Here is an 18,560-nt window from a genome sequence, read left to right as displayed (position 1 = left end):
GCTGTAGAACAAAAAGAAGCAAATTCATGCAAGAGGAGTAGACAACAGGAAATAATCAAACTCAGGGCTGAAATCAACCAAGTAGAAACAAAAAGAACTATACAAAGAATCATCAAAATGATGAGCTGGTTCTTTGAGAAAATAAACAAGATAGATAAACCCTTAGCCAGACTAACCAGAGGGCATAGAGACAGTATCCAAATAAACAAAATCAGAAAGGAAAAGTGAGATATAACAACAGAAACTGAGGAAATTAAAAAAAAAAAATCATAAGATCCTACTACAAAAGCCTATATTCAACAAAACGGGAAAATCTGGATGAAATGGACAATTTTCTTGAGAGATACCAAATACCTCAGTTAAATCAGGATCAGATAAACCATCTAAACAGTCCCATAACCCATATAGAAATAGAAGCAATTATTAAAAGTCTCCCAACCAAAAAAGGCCCAGGACCAGATGGGTTTAGTGCAGAATTCAATCAGACCTTCAAAGAAGACCTAATACCAATACTCTTCAAACTATTCCACAAAATAGAAACAGAAGGAACACTACCTAATTCATCCTGTGAAGTCACAGTTACACTGTGTATTCTCCCTTGGAGATGGAACAGTTTCTGTCTAATGAGGAACTTGTCACAATTTCGTTTCATAGAGGATTTCATAAAAGTTTTTTTCCTACTTCTATCATGTTTAATATTTCAAATAGATTTTTAAAAACTGAAAGAAAAAAAAACCCTAACAAAAACCTCCAAACTCTGCATCTCCATGTCTGATGTGAAAATGCTCTTCAGATCTCCAACTCCTTTCAGCCTGGTTGACTGCAACACACTTCTTTTTCTTGGGTTGGTTCCTGCTACACCCACTCCAGTAGTGACTAGTGCGACAGGCCTAGAAGCCTGGAAGCAGTCCCGAGGCAAAGAGTTTCATGGAAACTTAGCCTCCTGGAACCTTGGCATTCCCATAGCACGTATGCTCCAAACCTGTCCCCATGTTAGTCTGGTGTATGAATCTGTGTGCTCTCCCTCAATATTGTTTTATTCTAAGTGCCTTTAAGGACTGATTTTGACATATAGCTAAGTTAGATTAGCCTCCACCAGTGTTCCAATGTCCTAGGAAGCCCTTGAAGCCAACCCTGAGCTTGGAATTCAGTAAGAACGTTACCTATTCAGTAACATTCAAATTTACCTCTAGTAGAGACAGTAAAAGTAAACAGGCATTACAATTTACTTGAATAGAGCTAGAAAGCTCAGGGCTAGTCTACATAGTAATTACTTAGAACAATAGCCGAGTCACACCCATACATAGGAATATACAATGGCTTAGGAAAAAGGTGGGTTGTGGTTTGAATTCCCCTGGTGCACGTTTTTTCACTAGGCCCAGAAGAATAGCATAATCAGGTATTTACTAAAGGACCCCTGATGGTGGGTTTAACAATAGACTAGCATTGCATCAGAGCATTCACCTGGCTCCTGTGTTTAGCTGATCTTAATTAAGGGTTGTTCCTATCTCAGCTGTAAACACTTCCTGGCTCCCCCTACCTTTTTATGTATGCATTTTCTTTGTTTTGTGTAAAGAACCATTATGCATCGATGTACCTTGGCAGATGTATTTGCCTAGCTTTCTTGTTTTTCTTCTGTATTATAAGACTGGTATTCATTTTGAGAAATTGCATTCAGATACACATTCTCTCTGTGTCCCTGTCTGTTTGTCATCCCCGCCGACTGCTTGCTCATCTGTAACCGGAACTCTGAGTTTTCCTACAGATTGGGGACCTGACTGAGGTCTATCTGCAGCAGGTTCCATTTCCTGTTAGCAGCTTTTCTTTCCAAGAATCCCATGTCTCTGACATTATCAACATTTTGGGGTGTCCAAGGAAATTCAGGTTTCATCCCAGCCACATGCTCTAGCCTCAGTGACTTTTCTTAGTCATGGAAGAATATTTCATAACCCCTTTGTTTCTAGGCCTCCATGCAATGACACCTCTTCCACATATCTGGTCTCAGTGACTTTCTTTAGTAATAAAGGGAAAGCCTATATTCCCTTTCTTCTATTCTTGACTCTAAAGCCAGAGCCATGTTGCTGATGCTGCCAAGTTCTGCTGCTTGCTGTGGCTGGAACATGGCCTTCTCTTTCTATTATATCTTTACCAGCTTTCTGTTTCAGATTATTCCCTTCACTGCCTAAGTTTGGCTTCCTCAAACTTACTCTGTAGACTAACATTGAACTCAAGAGGTCTCCATGACTTTGTCTCCCGAATGCTGGAATTAATGGTGTACATTCCCATACCTGGACCTAAGCTTTTTTTTAAATTCCTTTAAGCTTAGTTAGGTGGGATCTTACCCTGAGGCCACCACTCCCTTAATTCCATTTAATATCTTTAATCTATGTATTTATTTGAACAAAGGATTTAGCTCCACTCTATTTCCTGATACCTCTTTAATCCTTGAACCATACATTTCATATTTTCCTTGCTCAGTTTGTAAGGCGTATACTCTTCATAAGAGTAAACCACAGGACAGAATCTATTCTAGGCTGTTTTTAGATTTCCTTTGCCAATGTAATTATCTCAATTTCTTCACCTTCGCCTCATGTAGACTCTTTAGACAAAGGCAAAATGTGGCCACATTCTTTAGCAAAATATTGTAAGAATGATCTCTAGGCAACATTCTAAAATTCTCCTCTGAAACCTCTTGAGCCAGGCCCCACAGATCAAATCACCCTTAGCATCACTGTTTTCCTTTTTTAAAGTACCAAAATCCACATTCCTCCAAACAAGAGCATGATTAGGTCTATCACAGCAATACTCCCATTCATTGGTATCAACTTCTATCTTGGGTTTCATTGCTGTATAAAAACCATCATAACCAAAGCACCTCTTATACAGGAAAACATTTAATTGGGACTGGCTTACAGTTTCAGAGATTCAGTCCATCATCAACATGGGAGGAAGCATGGCAGACTTCAGGCCATGTGTTGGAATAGGACTAATGCATCTACATCTTGATCCACAGGCAGAAGAGACTGTGTCACACTGGTAAGACTTCAGTATACATGAGACCTCAAAACAGTGTCATCTTATAGCCAAATATTAAAACACAGATGTTTATGGGGGCTATTACCTATCCAAACAACCATATGCGTGGCTATTATCTAGCCAAATCTCCATACCTCCAGAGCAAAGCAATGTGGCAGCAGCTGGTGAAAGCAAGGAAAGGTGCATATAACACTTTTCACAAATAAATAAGCTAATGTGAGAGCTGTAAAGATTATGAGCAGCAGGTTGGTTAACATTAGCAGGAGAAGAGCTTGCCTGTTAGAAAAGAGCATGTAAGAAGAAGAAATCAGAATAATGGTCCTGAGGAGGGTGTGAGCAGAGGTAGCCTGTTTCCTATACATCTGTCCACAGGAGGCTCATCCTTTCAAGTCAGTCCTTAAGGCTGTTGGAATAGACTGCACAGGAGTCACTTCAGAACCAACTGGAAAACACGTCTCTTTCATGCATCATTTCAGAGTTACTTGTAGTTTATTTCCTTTTAAAACCTACATATAAGCCAGGAAGTATTATCAGCACTTCAAAGAGTGCTTGGCACTATTTGTTGAGATTGTGAGATTGGGTTTTAGTTATAATGTGAAAGTTGCTCATGATCTCTTCTCCACATTCCCTACATTATCAATCAATTATGAGGCCATATTTTCCAGGAGAGATTTATTTTCAACTCCTTATTTTATTACTCACTGTGAGAAAATCATTTGGTATCTACAATCATACTTAACTGTTCAATTCAGCTTTTATAAAGGAGGGCCAAACTGGACAGCTTTTCATATCAATATTTCGAGATGTGATTTGAGAATCTAGTGGCTGGGCCACCCACAGCTTTCCAGGCATATGTTTATCTGAAATGCTAACCACAGCTCAGCATAGTAGAAATCACCTGCTGTTCACTGGCTTGCATGCATCAGCCACCTTCCACCATCCTTAGCAACTTTTCTTTCTGCTAGTGCAGACACTACACTCACCTCTCTGGGGTCTGCATATATCATTCTGTTGACATGTCCATTGGATACCATTCTCCACACGTGACTGAAACTCAACAGTTTTCTTCTCCCTCTGGTTTTGCCCACTGTTTGGAGAGTCTGGGCACTTTTTAAAGGATGTTGAGGTTCCACGCATCCATCCATCACATTTTGGCTTCCATAAGCTGAAAGAGGAAGCATGAATGGAGTATGGAGGGCACAGGGAAAAACACAGATCATATACACATATTTGAAATTTGCATGAGTTTCAATACAACTATGGCAGTAAGAATCCTTTTTTTTTTTTTTTTTTTGAGACAGGGTTTCTCTGTATAGCCCTGGCTGTCCTGAAACTCACTTTGTAGACCAGGCTGGCCTTGAACTCAGAAGTCCGCCTGCCTCTGCCTCTGCCTCTCGAGTGCTGGGATTAAAGGCATGCACCACCACTCCTGGCCTTCCTTTTCTTATTTTAATTGACATATAATTTGAATATTTTTAATGAAGGTACATTTTGTGTCTTGCTACAACAATTTTGGAGAACAAATTATTTAAATGATGTTAATCCTCAAAATGTACATTTGGAGTTTTGTAAATGAAACTTAGTTATCCAGGGCCAGTGCAGCAACTGGAAACAAATGGTAGTTAAATATGATGGTAGGAACCATTTAAGTTAACCTTATGGTCTGGTATAGACAAGCAGAAGAAAGTAAAGCAACGAGGGATCAAAGACTGTCAGAAATGCAAAAGGAAATGAAGCATTTAGTTGTGTAAGATAAGTCAAAAACAAAGAAAATGAATGTGAAAACCTTTGGTGTGGTATGTGAGGAACATGAGACAGAGGCTCAAGACAAAGAAGCAGGAGCACAAAGGCACAAGCTTGGAATATAGTCACATGCGAGTCATGTTAGAAAAGAGGAAGAAAGAACAAAATGTCTTTACCTATGTCAGGGATGGGCCCACCACACATGGATGGCAGGAGTGTGGAAATACAATGACTTTGATTGGCATGTCAAAGACTTATAGAAATAATGGTGGAAAACAATGGAGGAATGGAACACGCTGATATTCTCACAAGGAGGCAGGCTTGTAAAAAAATGCTGGCACACTTAGCCAATGTGACAGGGAAAAGGGCCTCTGTCCAAGTGGTGTTCTCAAAAAAGGGGCTAATTTTAGGAATTGATTCATAGCCTGGTGGTGAATTTAAATTATCTAGTAAAGTTTTAGTAAGATGACTTCTTGAGTCTCATGCATAGATCTGTCTGCTTCCTCCCTGCCTGCTTCCTTCTTTTGTTCTCCTTTTTTTTTTAAGAATCATTTATTCATTTTATGTATAAGAGCACACTGTAGCTGTCTTCAGACACACCCGAAGAGGGCATCAGATCCCATTATGGATAGTGTAAGCCACCATGTGGTTGCTGGAAATTGAACTCAGGATCTCTGCAAGTGTAGTCAGTGCTTTCAACCTATCAGCCATCTCTCCAGCCCTCTCCCTTCTTTTTAAAATCTCCCTAGGGGATTCTGTAATATGGCTGTTCCTTTAGAAGATGGCTTCTCTTTTTGACCAGAATTCTAAACTCTAAAGAAAAGCTGCACCTACATGAGTAAGGTGTTAACTGCTAAATAATCTTTTCTTTTCCCTTCCCTTCTCTTGCTTTTCCTTTAGATTTACAAACCCACACACCTAGTGAGCTCCAGATTTCACTAGATTATGTGGTGGTCCTTAGTTCTTTGTTCTATGCATCAACTTCAAAGCATCTAAATTGATATGCAGCTTAATTTGCAGGGATCTGTTGAAAGAACTGCATTGGCTAGTCAGGCAGCCAGAATCCACTTTAGTGTCCACCACAGAAAGATAGGAAAGAAGACATACACCTGGACAACCACCTTCATGTGCACTGCCTTCTCATCTGCATATAGCTGAGCTGTTCTAAGATATTTTTATGTGGAAACGAGAGCTTTACATTCCCCACTTTAGAAAGTTTTGGCTCTAGGTGCAATTTCCTTCTCACTAACTCTCATCTTTGAGTAATTTTTAAAAATGCCCATGTTCAAAAATCACAAGTCATGGCAGAGAGTGGGAACAACATTCTTGTGAAAATTGTTTATTTCCCAAGTGGGGAAGCTTTAAAAGTCTTAGAGAAAGGGTGGACTGTAGAAAGGAATCCTAATGCAAACATGAGGCACTGCTGAGCAGAGGAGGATGAAGAGGAAGCAAAAGCAGGGAAGTGCTCTCCTGTCTCTCTGTGTTCTACAAAGAAAAGGAGCTCTGTCTTCCTCTCTCCTAGGGAGAATGAAAACCGACTGCTGAAGACAATCTCAGACCTACAGATGAGTCTGGATTAACAGGATTTATAAGTAATATTTATCTTCACCCAGTTTGTGACCCTCAGAAATACAAAGTGCCTTTTCTTCTGTCTTGTCATTTGTCTAGGATTTTATCATTCTTTGTTGATGACAGCTGAAGGTGGAATTGAAAATCTTCTCTGAAAAATGACACATTCTGTGGGTGTATCTCATGTATATAAAAAATACACATATGAATGCATTGATGTAGCTTTTTCCTTGCTAATCTACCTTTTGTCATGGGAACCAGCCTCAACTATAAAACTATAAAAACTGAAAAATTCTTTATAGACCTCTCACGTACACCACCTGGGGTATTCTTCCTTAGTGAAGATGAAGCTCTCCTTTCCTCCCTTAGGAACTTACATATGGCTGCCCTCCTTGTTTGGCTCAAGCAGGACCTTTCATATAGCACACTCTCCAGCATGGCTATCCTCTCTCCTCTGAAAGGGCCAGGATTTCTCCTACTGTTGAAACCTTTGTATGCCATTCAATGTTCTAATTCATCCATGATACAAAGGACCAAAGTTTATCCCATGTATTTATATTTGTTATAACCACCATTATATTCAAAAGACTTTTTATTTGTGCAGCTTGATTTAGTCGAAATATAAAAGAGTCTCAATCTGTACCTTAGGCTAGTCTAGAATTTACTATGTAGTCTAGTCTGGCCACATATACATGGCAATTCTTTTGCCCCAGCCTCCCAAGTGCTGGAATAAGCATGTGCCACCGTACCCAATTTATATGGTGATGATAATCAAACTCAGGGCTTTGGACATACTAAACAAGCACTATTTCAACAGATTTACACCCCAGCTCTACAGTTGTCTTTTATGTATTATCTTATGTTCTATGATTGTGGTAAGGTTTATAATAGCCATTTCCAGAGGTTCTATAGAAATTTTCCACATGGGAAATAATGTAATTTTAGGATAAATGCAGTGTTATTGATTCTTCTCTAATATTTTCATGTCTGATGATATTAGTTAGAATTTCCTACACAACTTACCTTATTTCTTAAAATATTTATCATTAATGAGGTACACAGCCTTGTTAATCTTGATAAGATTTTAATTTTGCCAAAGTCTCCCTATCCCCATTATGAATGAGAACTGGTAGGTCATGCCAAATACTTCTGCATCTGTTTGAGATCAAAGTTTACTTTATCATGTTCATTATAAAAAAATAAGAGATTGATTTTTTCAAATATTGAGCTGACTTTATTTCTAAGATAAATGTTATTTAGTCAAACTGTATAATACTTTTTAGATACTTAGTTTGGATTTGTTAACATTTGTTAAATATTTTTTAACAATATTCTTTGGAATTTATGTTAATGAAGAAGGCTCATCTGTCATTTTCTTTTCTCCTTATCCTGGTTTGGATCTCACTACAGGTAAAACGAAAACTTCTTTTGGTTCAAGAATTCTCAAATAAGGTAGGAAGAGAGAATTTTTCCAAACAAGGGCATCTGGATATTTCTGAAGAGCCTTTTAACTTTAATAATTGAGGTTGATATTATCATCTAAGGTTAGAAGGCGACAGTGCTCCTAAAGAATCCACGATACACAGGACAAATACCCTAGCAACAAAGAATGATGTGGTGGAAAGTTCATAGTGATAAAAGAATCCAAGAACAAACAATAACGCAACCAATAAGAAATCAATATACATTATAGAAATCAGCAACCCTTCTCAATGCTACTTCTCAGTGTCAATCATCTTAACTGTCAACCTGAAAGGCAAAGACTCAGGATTCAAAAGGAAGATTCAACTACCAAAGACCCCCAAGATGAGAGTGAAGGGGCAGAGGTCAACTTGCCATACAAACGGAGCCCAAGACACATAGACCTAGACATTCTGACACTTGATAAAGAAGACGTCATACCAAAATTACAAGAGATAAGGAAGGCTATGACAAATTAATGCAAGAGAAAACCCATCATGAAACTATGATAATTATAATTGTACATATACCACATATTGGGAATCCTCATTTAATGAAACAAATACTAATGGATACTAAAGGGTAAATATGGGCTAGTGAAAATCGTTCAGTGGACAGATAAGGGTTGTACACTTAGGAGACTCTGAGTATGATTTTCTGTATAAAAAATTTGTTGAAGCCATGCATGTATTTGTAACCCCAGTGCTATTGTAGACTAGGAGAGAGACAGGAGAATCTCCCAGGATTTGCTGGCTGTAGGGCTGGCTCTAGGTTCAGTGAGAAAGACCTTGTCTTAAGGGAGTAAAGTGAAGAGGATAGAAAATGATACCTAACTTATCCTTTGGAACTCTGCATATGTGTGTATGAGCGAATGTATCTCCACAAATATATGAGCATACAGCACACATGTATATATGCCTCTCTCATACACACAAATGCACATGTACACACAGAGAACTAAATGAAAGAAAGATAGGTTTGCACACAACAATAGTGCATGCCTTCAACACCATACTGACTAAAAATCAGTACAGAGATTCCAGAGTAAATATGGAACATAAACCCAAGGACTCAACAGATATTTATAGAATTATCCATTTAACAGTTGTAGAATATACATTTTTGTTTTCTCAGGAGCACCTGGTACCTTCTCTAAAACAAAGTAGGATTCAGTTCATAAAGCCAGTCTTAGTAGATACAAAAAAAAAAAATCAAAGAATTTTTTGATATCTTTCATATTATACTGAATTAAAACTAGAACTCACGAGGAAGAGAAACCACAAGAATTATAGAAATATTAGCAGCTGAAACAATATAATCCTTTTGCCCTATTTTTTTCATTTTCAAGATTATAATATAATTACAACATTTCTCCCTCCCTTTCTTCTCTGAAGAAAGTGCCCCTCCTTATCTTTTTTTATAACTTTGGGTTGGAAGTTGATTTTATTTGATATTAGAATGGCTACTCCAGCTTGTTTCTTCAGACTGTTTGCTTAGAAAATTGTTTCCCAGCTTTTCACTCTGATGTATCCCTGAGGTGGGTTTCCTGTATGCAGTAAAAATATTGGGTCCTCTTTATGTAGCCAGTCTGTTAGTCTATGCCTTTTTATTGGGGAATTGAGCCCATTGATACTAAGAGATATTAAGGAAAAGTAATTGTTATCCTGTTATTTTTGCTGTTAGAGTTGGGATTCTGTTCTTGAGGCTGTCTTCTTTTAGGTTTGTTGAAGGATTACTTTCTTGCTTTTTCTAGGGTGTCATTTCCCTCCTTGTGTTGGAGTTTTCCCTTTATTATCCTTTGAAGGGCTGGATTCGTGGAAAGATATTGTGTGAATTTGGTTTTGTCATGGAATAATTTGGTTTCTCCATCTATGGTAATTGAGAGTTTTGCTAGGTGTAGTAGCCTAGGCTGGCATTTGTGTTCTCTTAGGGTCTGTATAACATCTGTCCAGGCTCTTCTGGCTTTCATAGTCTCTGGTGAGAAGTCTGGTGTAATTCTGATAGGTCTGCCTTTATATGTTACTTGATCTTTTTCCCTTACTGCTTTTAATATTCTATCCTTATTTAGTGCATTTGTTGTTCTGATTATTATGTGTCAGGAGGAATTTCTTTTCTGGGTCCAGTCTACTTGGAGTTCTGTAGGCTTCTTGTATGTTCATGGGCAAATCTTTTTTTAAGTTAGGGAAGTTTTCTTCTCTAAATTTGTTGAAGATATTTGCCGGTCCTTTAAGTTGAAAATCTTCATTCTCATCTACTCCTATTATCCTTAGGTTTGGTCTTCTCATTGTGTCCTAGATTTCCTGGGTGTTTTGGGTTAGGATCTTTTTGCATTTTGCATTTTCTTTGATTGTTGGGTCCATGTTCTCTATGGAATCTTCTGCACCTGAGATTCTCTCTTCCATCTCTTGTTTTCTGTTGTTGATGCTCATATCTATGGTTCCTGATTTCTTTTTTAGGATTTCTATCTCCAGAGTTGTCTCCCTTTGGGTTTTCTTCATTGTTTCTACTTCCATTTCTAGATCCTGGATGGTTTTGTTCAATTCTTTCACCTGTTTGGTAGTGTTTTCCTGTAACACTTTAAGGGATTTTTGTGTTTCCTTTTTAAGGGCTTCCAGCTGTTTATCTGTGTTTTTCTGTATTTCTTTAAGGGAGTTATTTATTTCCTTCTTAAAGTCCTCCATTATCATCATGAGAAGTGACTTTAGATCCATATCTTGCTTTTCTGGTGTGATGGTGTATCCAGAACTTGCTATGGTGGGAGAGTTTGGTTCTGATGATGCCATATAACCTTGGTTTCTGTTGCTTCTGTTCTCATGCTTGCCTCCTGCCATCTGATTATCTCAAGTGCTTGGTGCCCTCAATATATCTGATTGGAGCCTGTCCTTCCTATAATCTTGGTTGATTCAGGACTCCTCAGAGTCCAGCTTTCTCTGTGATCCTGTGATTCTGGGCTCCTGTGAACCTGAGATTCTGGTTGTGTCAGAGTTCTTGGCAGTCAAGCTTCCTGTGAGATCCTGAGATCCTGGCGTGACCAAGCTCCTGTTATCCTAGAATCCTAGAATCCTAAGATCCTGGGTGTGTTACAGCGCCTGGAAGTGGTGTCTCCTCTGGAGACACTGGGGCTATCTGGTGTGTTCGAAACCATGGTATACAAGCACTGATCAAAAGGAACCTGAGCCGCTGGTCAGGCAGGGCTCCCGTGTCCTTGCTCCTGGTATCACAGGCCTGTCACAATTGGTTTGGAACTGATGTTGTGTTGCACTCACCAGTGATCGAGTGGAGAGTCATCTGGGGACCATAGGACAGTCCACCGAGCCCGAAAATTCCAGCCACTCCCGCTTACTAGGGCATATGATCTTCTTTGCAAGACCAAGAGCCTCTCCTCCCATTATAATCTTAAATGCCTAGTTGTGAGCAAATTCCCATCATCGTATGTCAAATGCTCTCACTGTCATGTCTTCTCTACCATGATGGGCACTTTTACTTCTTATCTTTAAACCAAGAGTTTTAATAAATCTTCCCTAATATTTATCCAAATTTATACAACAGGCTAAGTTGTTTTATTTCATTACTGAAATAAGAACAGTAACTAATATAGTTTAATTAGAATCTCTTGACTTTATGGTGGTGTCAAAGTGCACACACAGACACTGTTTTTGTGCTTTCAGTATAGTGTTTAATAATTTATGTTATATTCAACATGCTATTATAAAGTAGGTTTGATATTAGATGATTTTTCCCAGCTATCAGATAACAAAAATATTCAGAATACACTTTTAAGGCTGATAAAGCTAAGTTTTGTCCTTGGTGTGGTAGGTATAGTAAGTATATCTTAAAAGTGATAATAATGATAATTATTCCTTTTATTCTCATTTTGCTACAGAGCTTTTTGGTTATTTATTTAAAATTTAAGGCTTGTTTCATTTTAATGACTGATCCATGTGAGGCGACAGTCATGCCATTATGTACAGATAGGAGAGAAGCTTTATTTCTTGGTCTCTTCTTCCTTGGACAGAGTCTTGAAGATCCCCTCCTTCTTGGCCTGGAGACACTCCTCTTAGCTCATTTGTGTTTTCTTGGTTCTTGACCTCAGCCTGGTTAGCCAGAAGCTTCTTGCTGGCCTTGTCTACCTGCAGCTTATGAATGTGCTCCATTAGAATCCACTTGTTTTTGAATGCAGATCCTTTGACCTTCAGGTACAGGCTGTGATACCCATAGCAGTCCGTCTTAGATTCACTGTATCTTCTGAGAGGCCAGCACAGGATTCACATTCTTCTCACCTAGGCTACCTTCTCTGGCATTCAAGCACTGGTAGTACTTTTCTGCTTCCCATATGCCTGTCCTTCTGTCGAGCTAAGGTGTTTTTTCAGCGTAGAGTCCCCAGGATGGACAGTCACAGGCTTCTTTTTTACTACAGCAGAGGACAGTAGAAGCAAGCCTCTTCTGAAGCCTGAGCATACTGTGGCTGAAGATGCAGCAGAGAAAGGAAAGAGCTTTTACATTTTGTAGTTTTAAAGTGGCAGGAGAGATCAACTCCCCTAAGGCTACTTCTGGCCTCCACGTGTGATCTGTGGACTATGTGCCCTACCTCGTATTATTCATATACACTCATAATGAAAGAAACAGCTAACTAGAAATTTTAGAGGTGAAGAATATAGTGGCTAACTAGCATAAGAATGAATTGGTAAACTTGAAGATAGGTTGTATAAATTATACATCCGGAAGAGAAAACATTGCTGCTTCTAGAAGACATGAGTGATTATGTGAAAATCTTAGTGCCAGGCACGGAGTATCTTCTGATCTGTTATTGGTCAAGGAGGCCCCAGAGGTCTCCACAATGCAGGCTATTGCCACTGGGTGGTAAGATCCTATTGTGGAAGACACTGAGGGGCCCTAAGGGCTTCTTCTAGTCCTGCACCCTCCTACAGCTTCTCCCTTCCATGTGGGGGTCAAGGCTACACCAAGTTCCATTCTCCCCCCTCAGGAACATTCTTGAGTAAAAAATTCTCAGAATGACTGACAGTCACCTGACCCTCTGGAAAGCCCCAGGTAGAGTTCAAATGCACATCATGCTTGCTAGCCAACAGATTTAAAGGTCAATGTGCTTACCCAGTAAGTTTGAACTGTGACCTCGCTGATGTAACCTGAGCCCCTAAGAAGTATAAAAACGACTTGTGATAGTCTTGGGTGTGGGGTTGCCTTCTAGTCACTCACCTTGAAGGACTGATTGAAGGTCGACTCCAACTCACCAGAAAATAAACCTCTTGCTTTTGCATGGCGCTGCATCTTGATGTCTCACTCAGGGGCATCTCAAAGTAAGTACCATTGACCTGGGGTTGGGGTCTTACAGCACCACTTATTTTGATTGCAGGATATGAAGAAATTGAGGTTGTATGAATTAGAAAATATACCTCATAGGCTCAGATATTTAAACAGTTGGATCGCAGCTGATAGTGCTGTTTTGGGGAGGTGACATAGCCTTTCTAAAGGCAGTATATCACAGAGGGAGGGTCATGATCATTTATAGAGTTACTGCTTCCTGTTTGCTCTCTCTGCTTCATGCTTGTGGTTGAATATTTCATTTCTCAGCTTCCTGACCTGGGTGCCTGCTGCCATGCCAAAGCTACTATTATGAGCTCTCCCCCTGGAACTTTCATTTATATAAAAAAATTAAATATCATACATATATAATATGATCATCTCTATCCTCTCCTCCATGCCCCCAGCTTCCATCATGTTCTAATAGCCTTCCCTAATTTCATGTCATTTTTTTGGGTATTCTACTAAGTCTAGTTAGTGCTGCCCATATGTGCCCATATGTGTTAGTGCTGCACAGATGTGCAGTCATCCACTGAAGCATGGGAAAACTACCAGCAGCTGTATCTTCAAAAACAGGATGATAATCTCTCTCCTAGCAGCTATTTACTGTCAATAGATCCCAACTTTGGAAAGAGACCTGGAGATCATTTACTCGTCTATACTGGTGTTGAGTTCAGTATGATCATGGTGAGGACAGAATGACATGGTTCTTGCCCCTGGGACAGGGCTACCAGACATAGGCCCCCAGGTGTGTTGGTGGCTGCTATGGGCATAAGGCTTGTTTGTATAATAATGTACATGTTTTGCATTCCTCTTTAAGGAATATCCTCCTGATAATTAGACAGCATGATTCCTGAAGGCAATGGTGTACCTAATGTCTTAGCAAAATGGTAAACAACTAGACCTTCAAGACAGCCCTTAAGACTGTGGAAAAGAAGGCTTAAAAACATAATTCAAAAATATATAATTTCTCAACTATGCAAAAAAATAAGGATGCAATATGAATCATATGAGGGCCCTCATGAATCTCAAGAAACAGAGGCAGCTGCACTGTGAAGCAGCTTGTCAGAAAGATACTAAGGAAGGAAATAAGGAGAGGTGATTGCAGGAGATCTACCCAGATACGTGCTTTTGTTTATGCTTACAAAGGTAGACAAATCCTAGAGTTCAGGATCAGCTTGGAGGAGAGCAAGGTTAGGCCCAGGTATGGTAGATATGGTAATTTCAGGAAAGGGCCCCACTTAGCTTGCTTAGCATCTGTGCTTAAAAGAGGCAAGCAGATCCCTGAATTCTTTTTCAATGTTAAAAGAAAATGTGTGCTAGACTTCCCTAAAAATTAAGGGGCTGAGGCCACTGAATGCTGATTCATAGGATAATCAAAAGGAAGCCTTGAGTAAAGGACTGGATTGATATGTAAAATAAAAGACTGCTTAGGATCTGCAGGAGATGAGCTATCCAGAGAATTGTTTAGGATAGCAAGAGAGAACTGCTTGGAGAACTGACATGGGGGAGAGAGAGGGAGGGAGAGAGAGAGGGGTAGAGAGAGGGAGAAACTGGCCATGAGCACTTGGAGAGAGGGGGAAGGGAAGGGGGAAGGGCAAGGAGACAGTGCAGGAGCAAGAACGCAGGAGAACAAGAGAGGGAGGAGGGAAGGGGGCTGCTTGCCCCGTTTTATAGTTGAGGTCAGGCCTACCTGGCTGTTGCAAGGTAACTGTGGGGGTGGAGTTTAGACAGAATGCTAACAGGCAGGAAGGGTTGATTGGTCATAACTTAATACCTAATTATCATATTATCTTAAGATGGAAAGACTGAGTGGGACTTAAGAAATGACTCAGGCAGCACCTGCAGGAAGCCCTGTGAGGGTCATCCTCGACATGAGGCCAGGCTCTTGTGCTCAGGGACACTCTCATAAGATCAGGCAGAGGGGAAGCCTCCTGAGAAAGGGAGTTCTCCACATTGTGCCATGCTTGGAGAGCTTCTCTGGACATGGTGGATTGCAACGTTAATAGCAGGACCTTCTGACCCTTAATAGTCAAGTTGAGTAAAAGCAAAGATGAACGGGTCCTTCTCCTCAAGAAATGCGTTAGTTCCATGCAGAAGAATGATATTACATATGACCTATTAACATCAAAACAGAAATGGCCAGAAGATAAAAAGGATATCTCTACAATGCCGAAAGCTGACAAATCTGTCACCTTAGAGTTTACTTCTCATAAAATGTCCCTCAAAAAGGAGAAATAATATTTTAAAATTAAAAACAGAAATTTTGTTTCAGAACACCTGCATTACAAGAAATAACAGGATGTTTTTTTAAGTTGCAGGAAAACGACACCAGATGGAAATTTGGATCTATAAAGGGAATGAGGATTATCAGAAATAGTACATGTGCAGATAAATATAAAAGGCTGTAATTTTTAAAAATTTCTTTTAAAGTACAGGAGTCCTCAAAGCTAAACTGATAGCACTATGCTGTCAAGCTTACATGTACTGAGATTTTATATATATATATATATATATATATATATATAAATTTTATATATATATATATATATATATATAATGATAGCACCACAGGTAACAGTGGGGAATTGAATGTATTGATAGAACAAGAAATATCCTACTGTCTATAAAAAGCAACAGCATATTCCTGCCACAGAGTCTACTCTAAGTTAGGGAAGCATTCGGAACTGGTTACCAACAGCTGGAGAGTTAACAGAAAAAGTATCATCTGTTTTTTTTTTTTTTTTTAAAGGATGAGAAAAAGAAAACAAGATGGGCTTTGAGGTTCATGTCTGTAACCTCAACACTTGGGACGGTAAGGAAGGATCATTTTCATGAGTTCCAGTGCAGACTATGCTACAGAGTACGACCATGTTTACAAACAGAAAAGGGGTGGAATGAGCAGGCCCCTTGCTCATCAACTTCAGCTTAACTTTAAATTCATTATGCACACAAATTAGCTTTTGTTCATCTGTGTGGGAGGTTGTTTGAACATATTTTTGCAGGGCTGGGGAACAAACCCGGAGCTCCCTATCACTAACCAACTGGTAATCTCTAGCAAAAGAAGAATTAGTTTTCTCCAGTGGAGTTTCACTGGGTTACAAACCACTTAATAGCACACCTTTAATCTCAGCACTTGGGAGGCAGTGGCAGGCAGATTTCTGAGTTCGAGGCCAGCCTGCTCTACAGAGTGAGTTCCAGGACAGCCAGGGCTACACAGAGAAACCTTGTCTTGAAAAAACAAAACAAAAACAAAAACAAAAAATAGCAGGCCCCATGTCCAGCATTACAAAGCCAACAGGAAATGAACTCAATTGTATTTTTGGAGGTATATCTCATTACTTTACCTGTGCATTTAGAAAAAACCTTTTAAGTCTTTTGCTTATATATTATTGTTTCCCTTTTTATTCTTATGGGTTTTCTGTGTGTGTGAATGTGTCTCTGTGTCTGTATGTGGTTTTTTTTGTTTGTTTGTTTTGGTTTTTGCTTTAGCTTTTAGTCATATTTTCCAGTTATATATCAGAATGTATTATAAGAAAAAAATCTATTTTCAATTAAAATAGAATGTAAATTAAAAATATATCAGAGCACACAAAAATCATAAGGACACATCCATCTAAAACAATGCTTTCAGAACAGATATAATAAAACCTGTTAAGATTAAAGACTAGAGAAATTCACATTCTAGCTTGGGGCTTTAGTCTTCTGTCATTATCAATTGTAAGAAAAATATGACAAAATTTCAATAGGCTATTAAAGAACAAAGCCCCAGTCAGCATGTGCAGGACTGCACTCAATACCAGAATGAACACTCTTCGTGCTGCCCAATACATACCATATAGGCTTACAGAATAAATTTCAGTATGTTTCAAACAATTTAAAGCTAATAGACTATGCAATTTAACCACGATGGAGTTAAACCAAAATAAAAGTGAACATGTCAGAAAAATGTGGTAAGTATTTAACATACTTCTAAATAATCCACAGGCTAAAAAAATAAAACAAAACTGTAGAGAAGCTGGAATTAAAAATTGGAAAATACCTAGGTCCTCCTGGGGCACACCCAGGAGCTGTAACTTGCTCTTGGTCTCCTGCGCTCCATTTTCAGTCTCACAACTCTGCTTGCATTTCTTGAGGCCTGAAGGTACCAGGGATCCCCACTTTTAAGCCCTTGCCTCCTAGGTCCCCTTGGGACATACTAAAGAACAGTAAACTGTGCCTGGTCCCTACTTTCCATTTTCTTGATTCCCCCCCCCCCCCCCCCCCCCCCCCGAGACAGGGTTTCTCTTTATAGCTCTGGCTGTCCTGGAGCTCACTTTGTAGACCAGTCTGGCCTCGAACTCAGAAATCCGCCTGCCTCTGCCTCCTGAGTGCTGGGATTAAAGGCGTGCGCCACCACGCCCGGCTACTCTCTATTTTCCAATCCACACCTCTACCTGCATTTCTTGAGGGAAGTTTGCTCCCCAATCCCCAACACACCTCCAACTCCCTGCCTACCAAGTCTCCCTAAAGCACACCCAACAAGGGTAAACAGGAGTGCCCCCTGCACTCCATTTTATTTTATTTTGTTTTATTTTATTTTATTTTATTTTTGTCTATAACTCTGATGCATTCCCAGAGGTCTACTAGGGATAACCAGATGGCTAAAGTCCAGTGTAAGAACACAATCAAAAAGAGCTAGGGCAATATGGCACCATCAGAGCCCAGCTAACCTGCTACAGCCAAGTCCTGGATGTAGTAACACAGCTAAAGTACAAAAAAAAAAACCCAAAAGAAACAAACAAACAAACAAAACCCCAAAAAACCTTAAGTCCAATCTTGTAGAGATGAAAAAGGCCTTTAAATACAATCAAAATACAATCAAAGGGGTGAAAAAAATGAATAAAACTGTTCAAGACCTGAAAATAGAAATAGAAGCAATAAAGAAAATACAAACTGAAGGAATCCTAGAAATGAAAAACCTAGGTAAAAGAAGAGGAACTACAGATGTAAACGTCAACAACAGAATAGAAAAGATGGAAGAGTGACTCTCTGGCATAGAAGATACACTAGAATGAGTTGACACAACAGTCAAAGAAAATTTCTGTAACCTAAAGAAAGATGCTTATAAATATACAAGAAGCTTACAGAACACCAAATTGATTGGATAACAGAAAATCCTCCTGCCACATAATAATCAACCACTAACATCAAAATAACAGGAATTAATAATCATTGGACTTAAATATCTCTCAACATAAACAAACTCAATTTCTCAATAAAAAGACAGACTATCAGACTGGATGTGAAAACAGGATCTATTATTCTGCTACACATAAGACACACACCTCAACTTCAAAGTATAGAGCTCAAATGGACCTAACAGATACCTACAGAACATTTCACCCAAACACAGAAGAATATACCTTCTTCTCAGTACCTCACAGAATCTT

General features: G+C 39.2%; 1 protein-coding gene across 11 annotated transcripts in view; it reads right to left on the bottom strand.

Moving 5' to 3' along the window:
• AW554918 (expressed sequence AW554918) overlaps positions 1-18,560 on the bottom strand; it is a 298,592-nt gene that overhangs the window by 63,195 nt on the left and 216,837 nt on the right. For 9 of the 11 annotated variants that reach the window (XM_006525833.4, XM_017317877.2, XM_030250422.1 and 6 more), the window contains one exon: positions 4,020-4,201. The exons of 1 other annotated variant lie outside the window; for it this stretch is intronic. In XM_006525833.4, the coding sequence (XP_006525896.3) occupies positions 4,020-4,201 (182 nt within the window). Of the gene's footprint in view, positions 1-4,019; positions 4,202-18,560 lie in introns of those variants that run through there. One more of the 11 variants, XR_001782355.2, reaches the window with a different exon arrangement.

The sequence above is a fragment of the Mus musculus genome, chromosome 18, assembly GCF_000001635.26.
Source record: "Mus musculus strain C57BL/6J chromosome 18, GRCm38.p6 C57BL/6J".
NCBI lineage: Eukaryota > Metazoa > Chordata > Mammalia > Rodentia > Muridae > Mus > Mus musculus.
The sequence above is the reverse complement of the archived record's forward strand: the minus strand, read 5'-3'. Positions and strand labels throughout refer to the sequence as shown.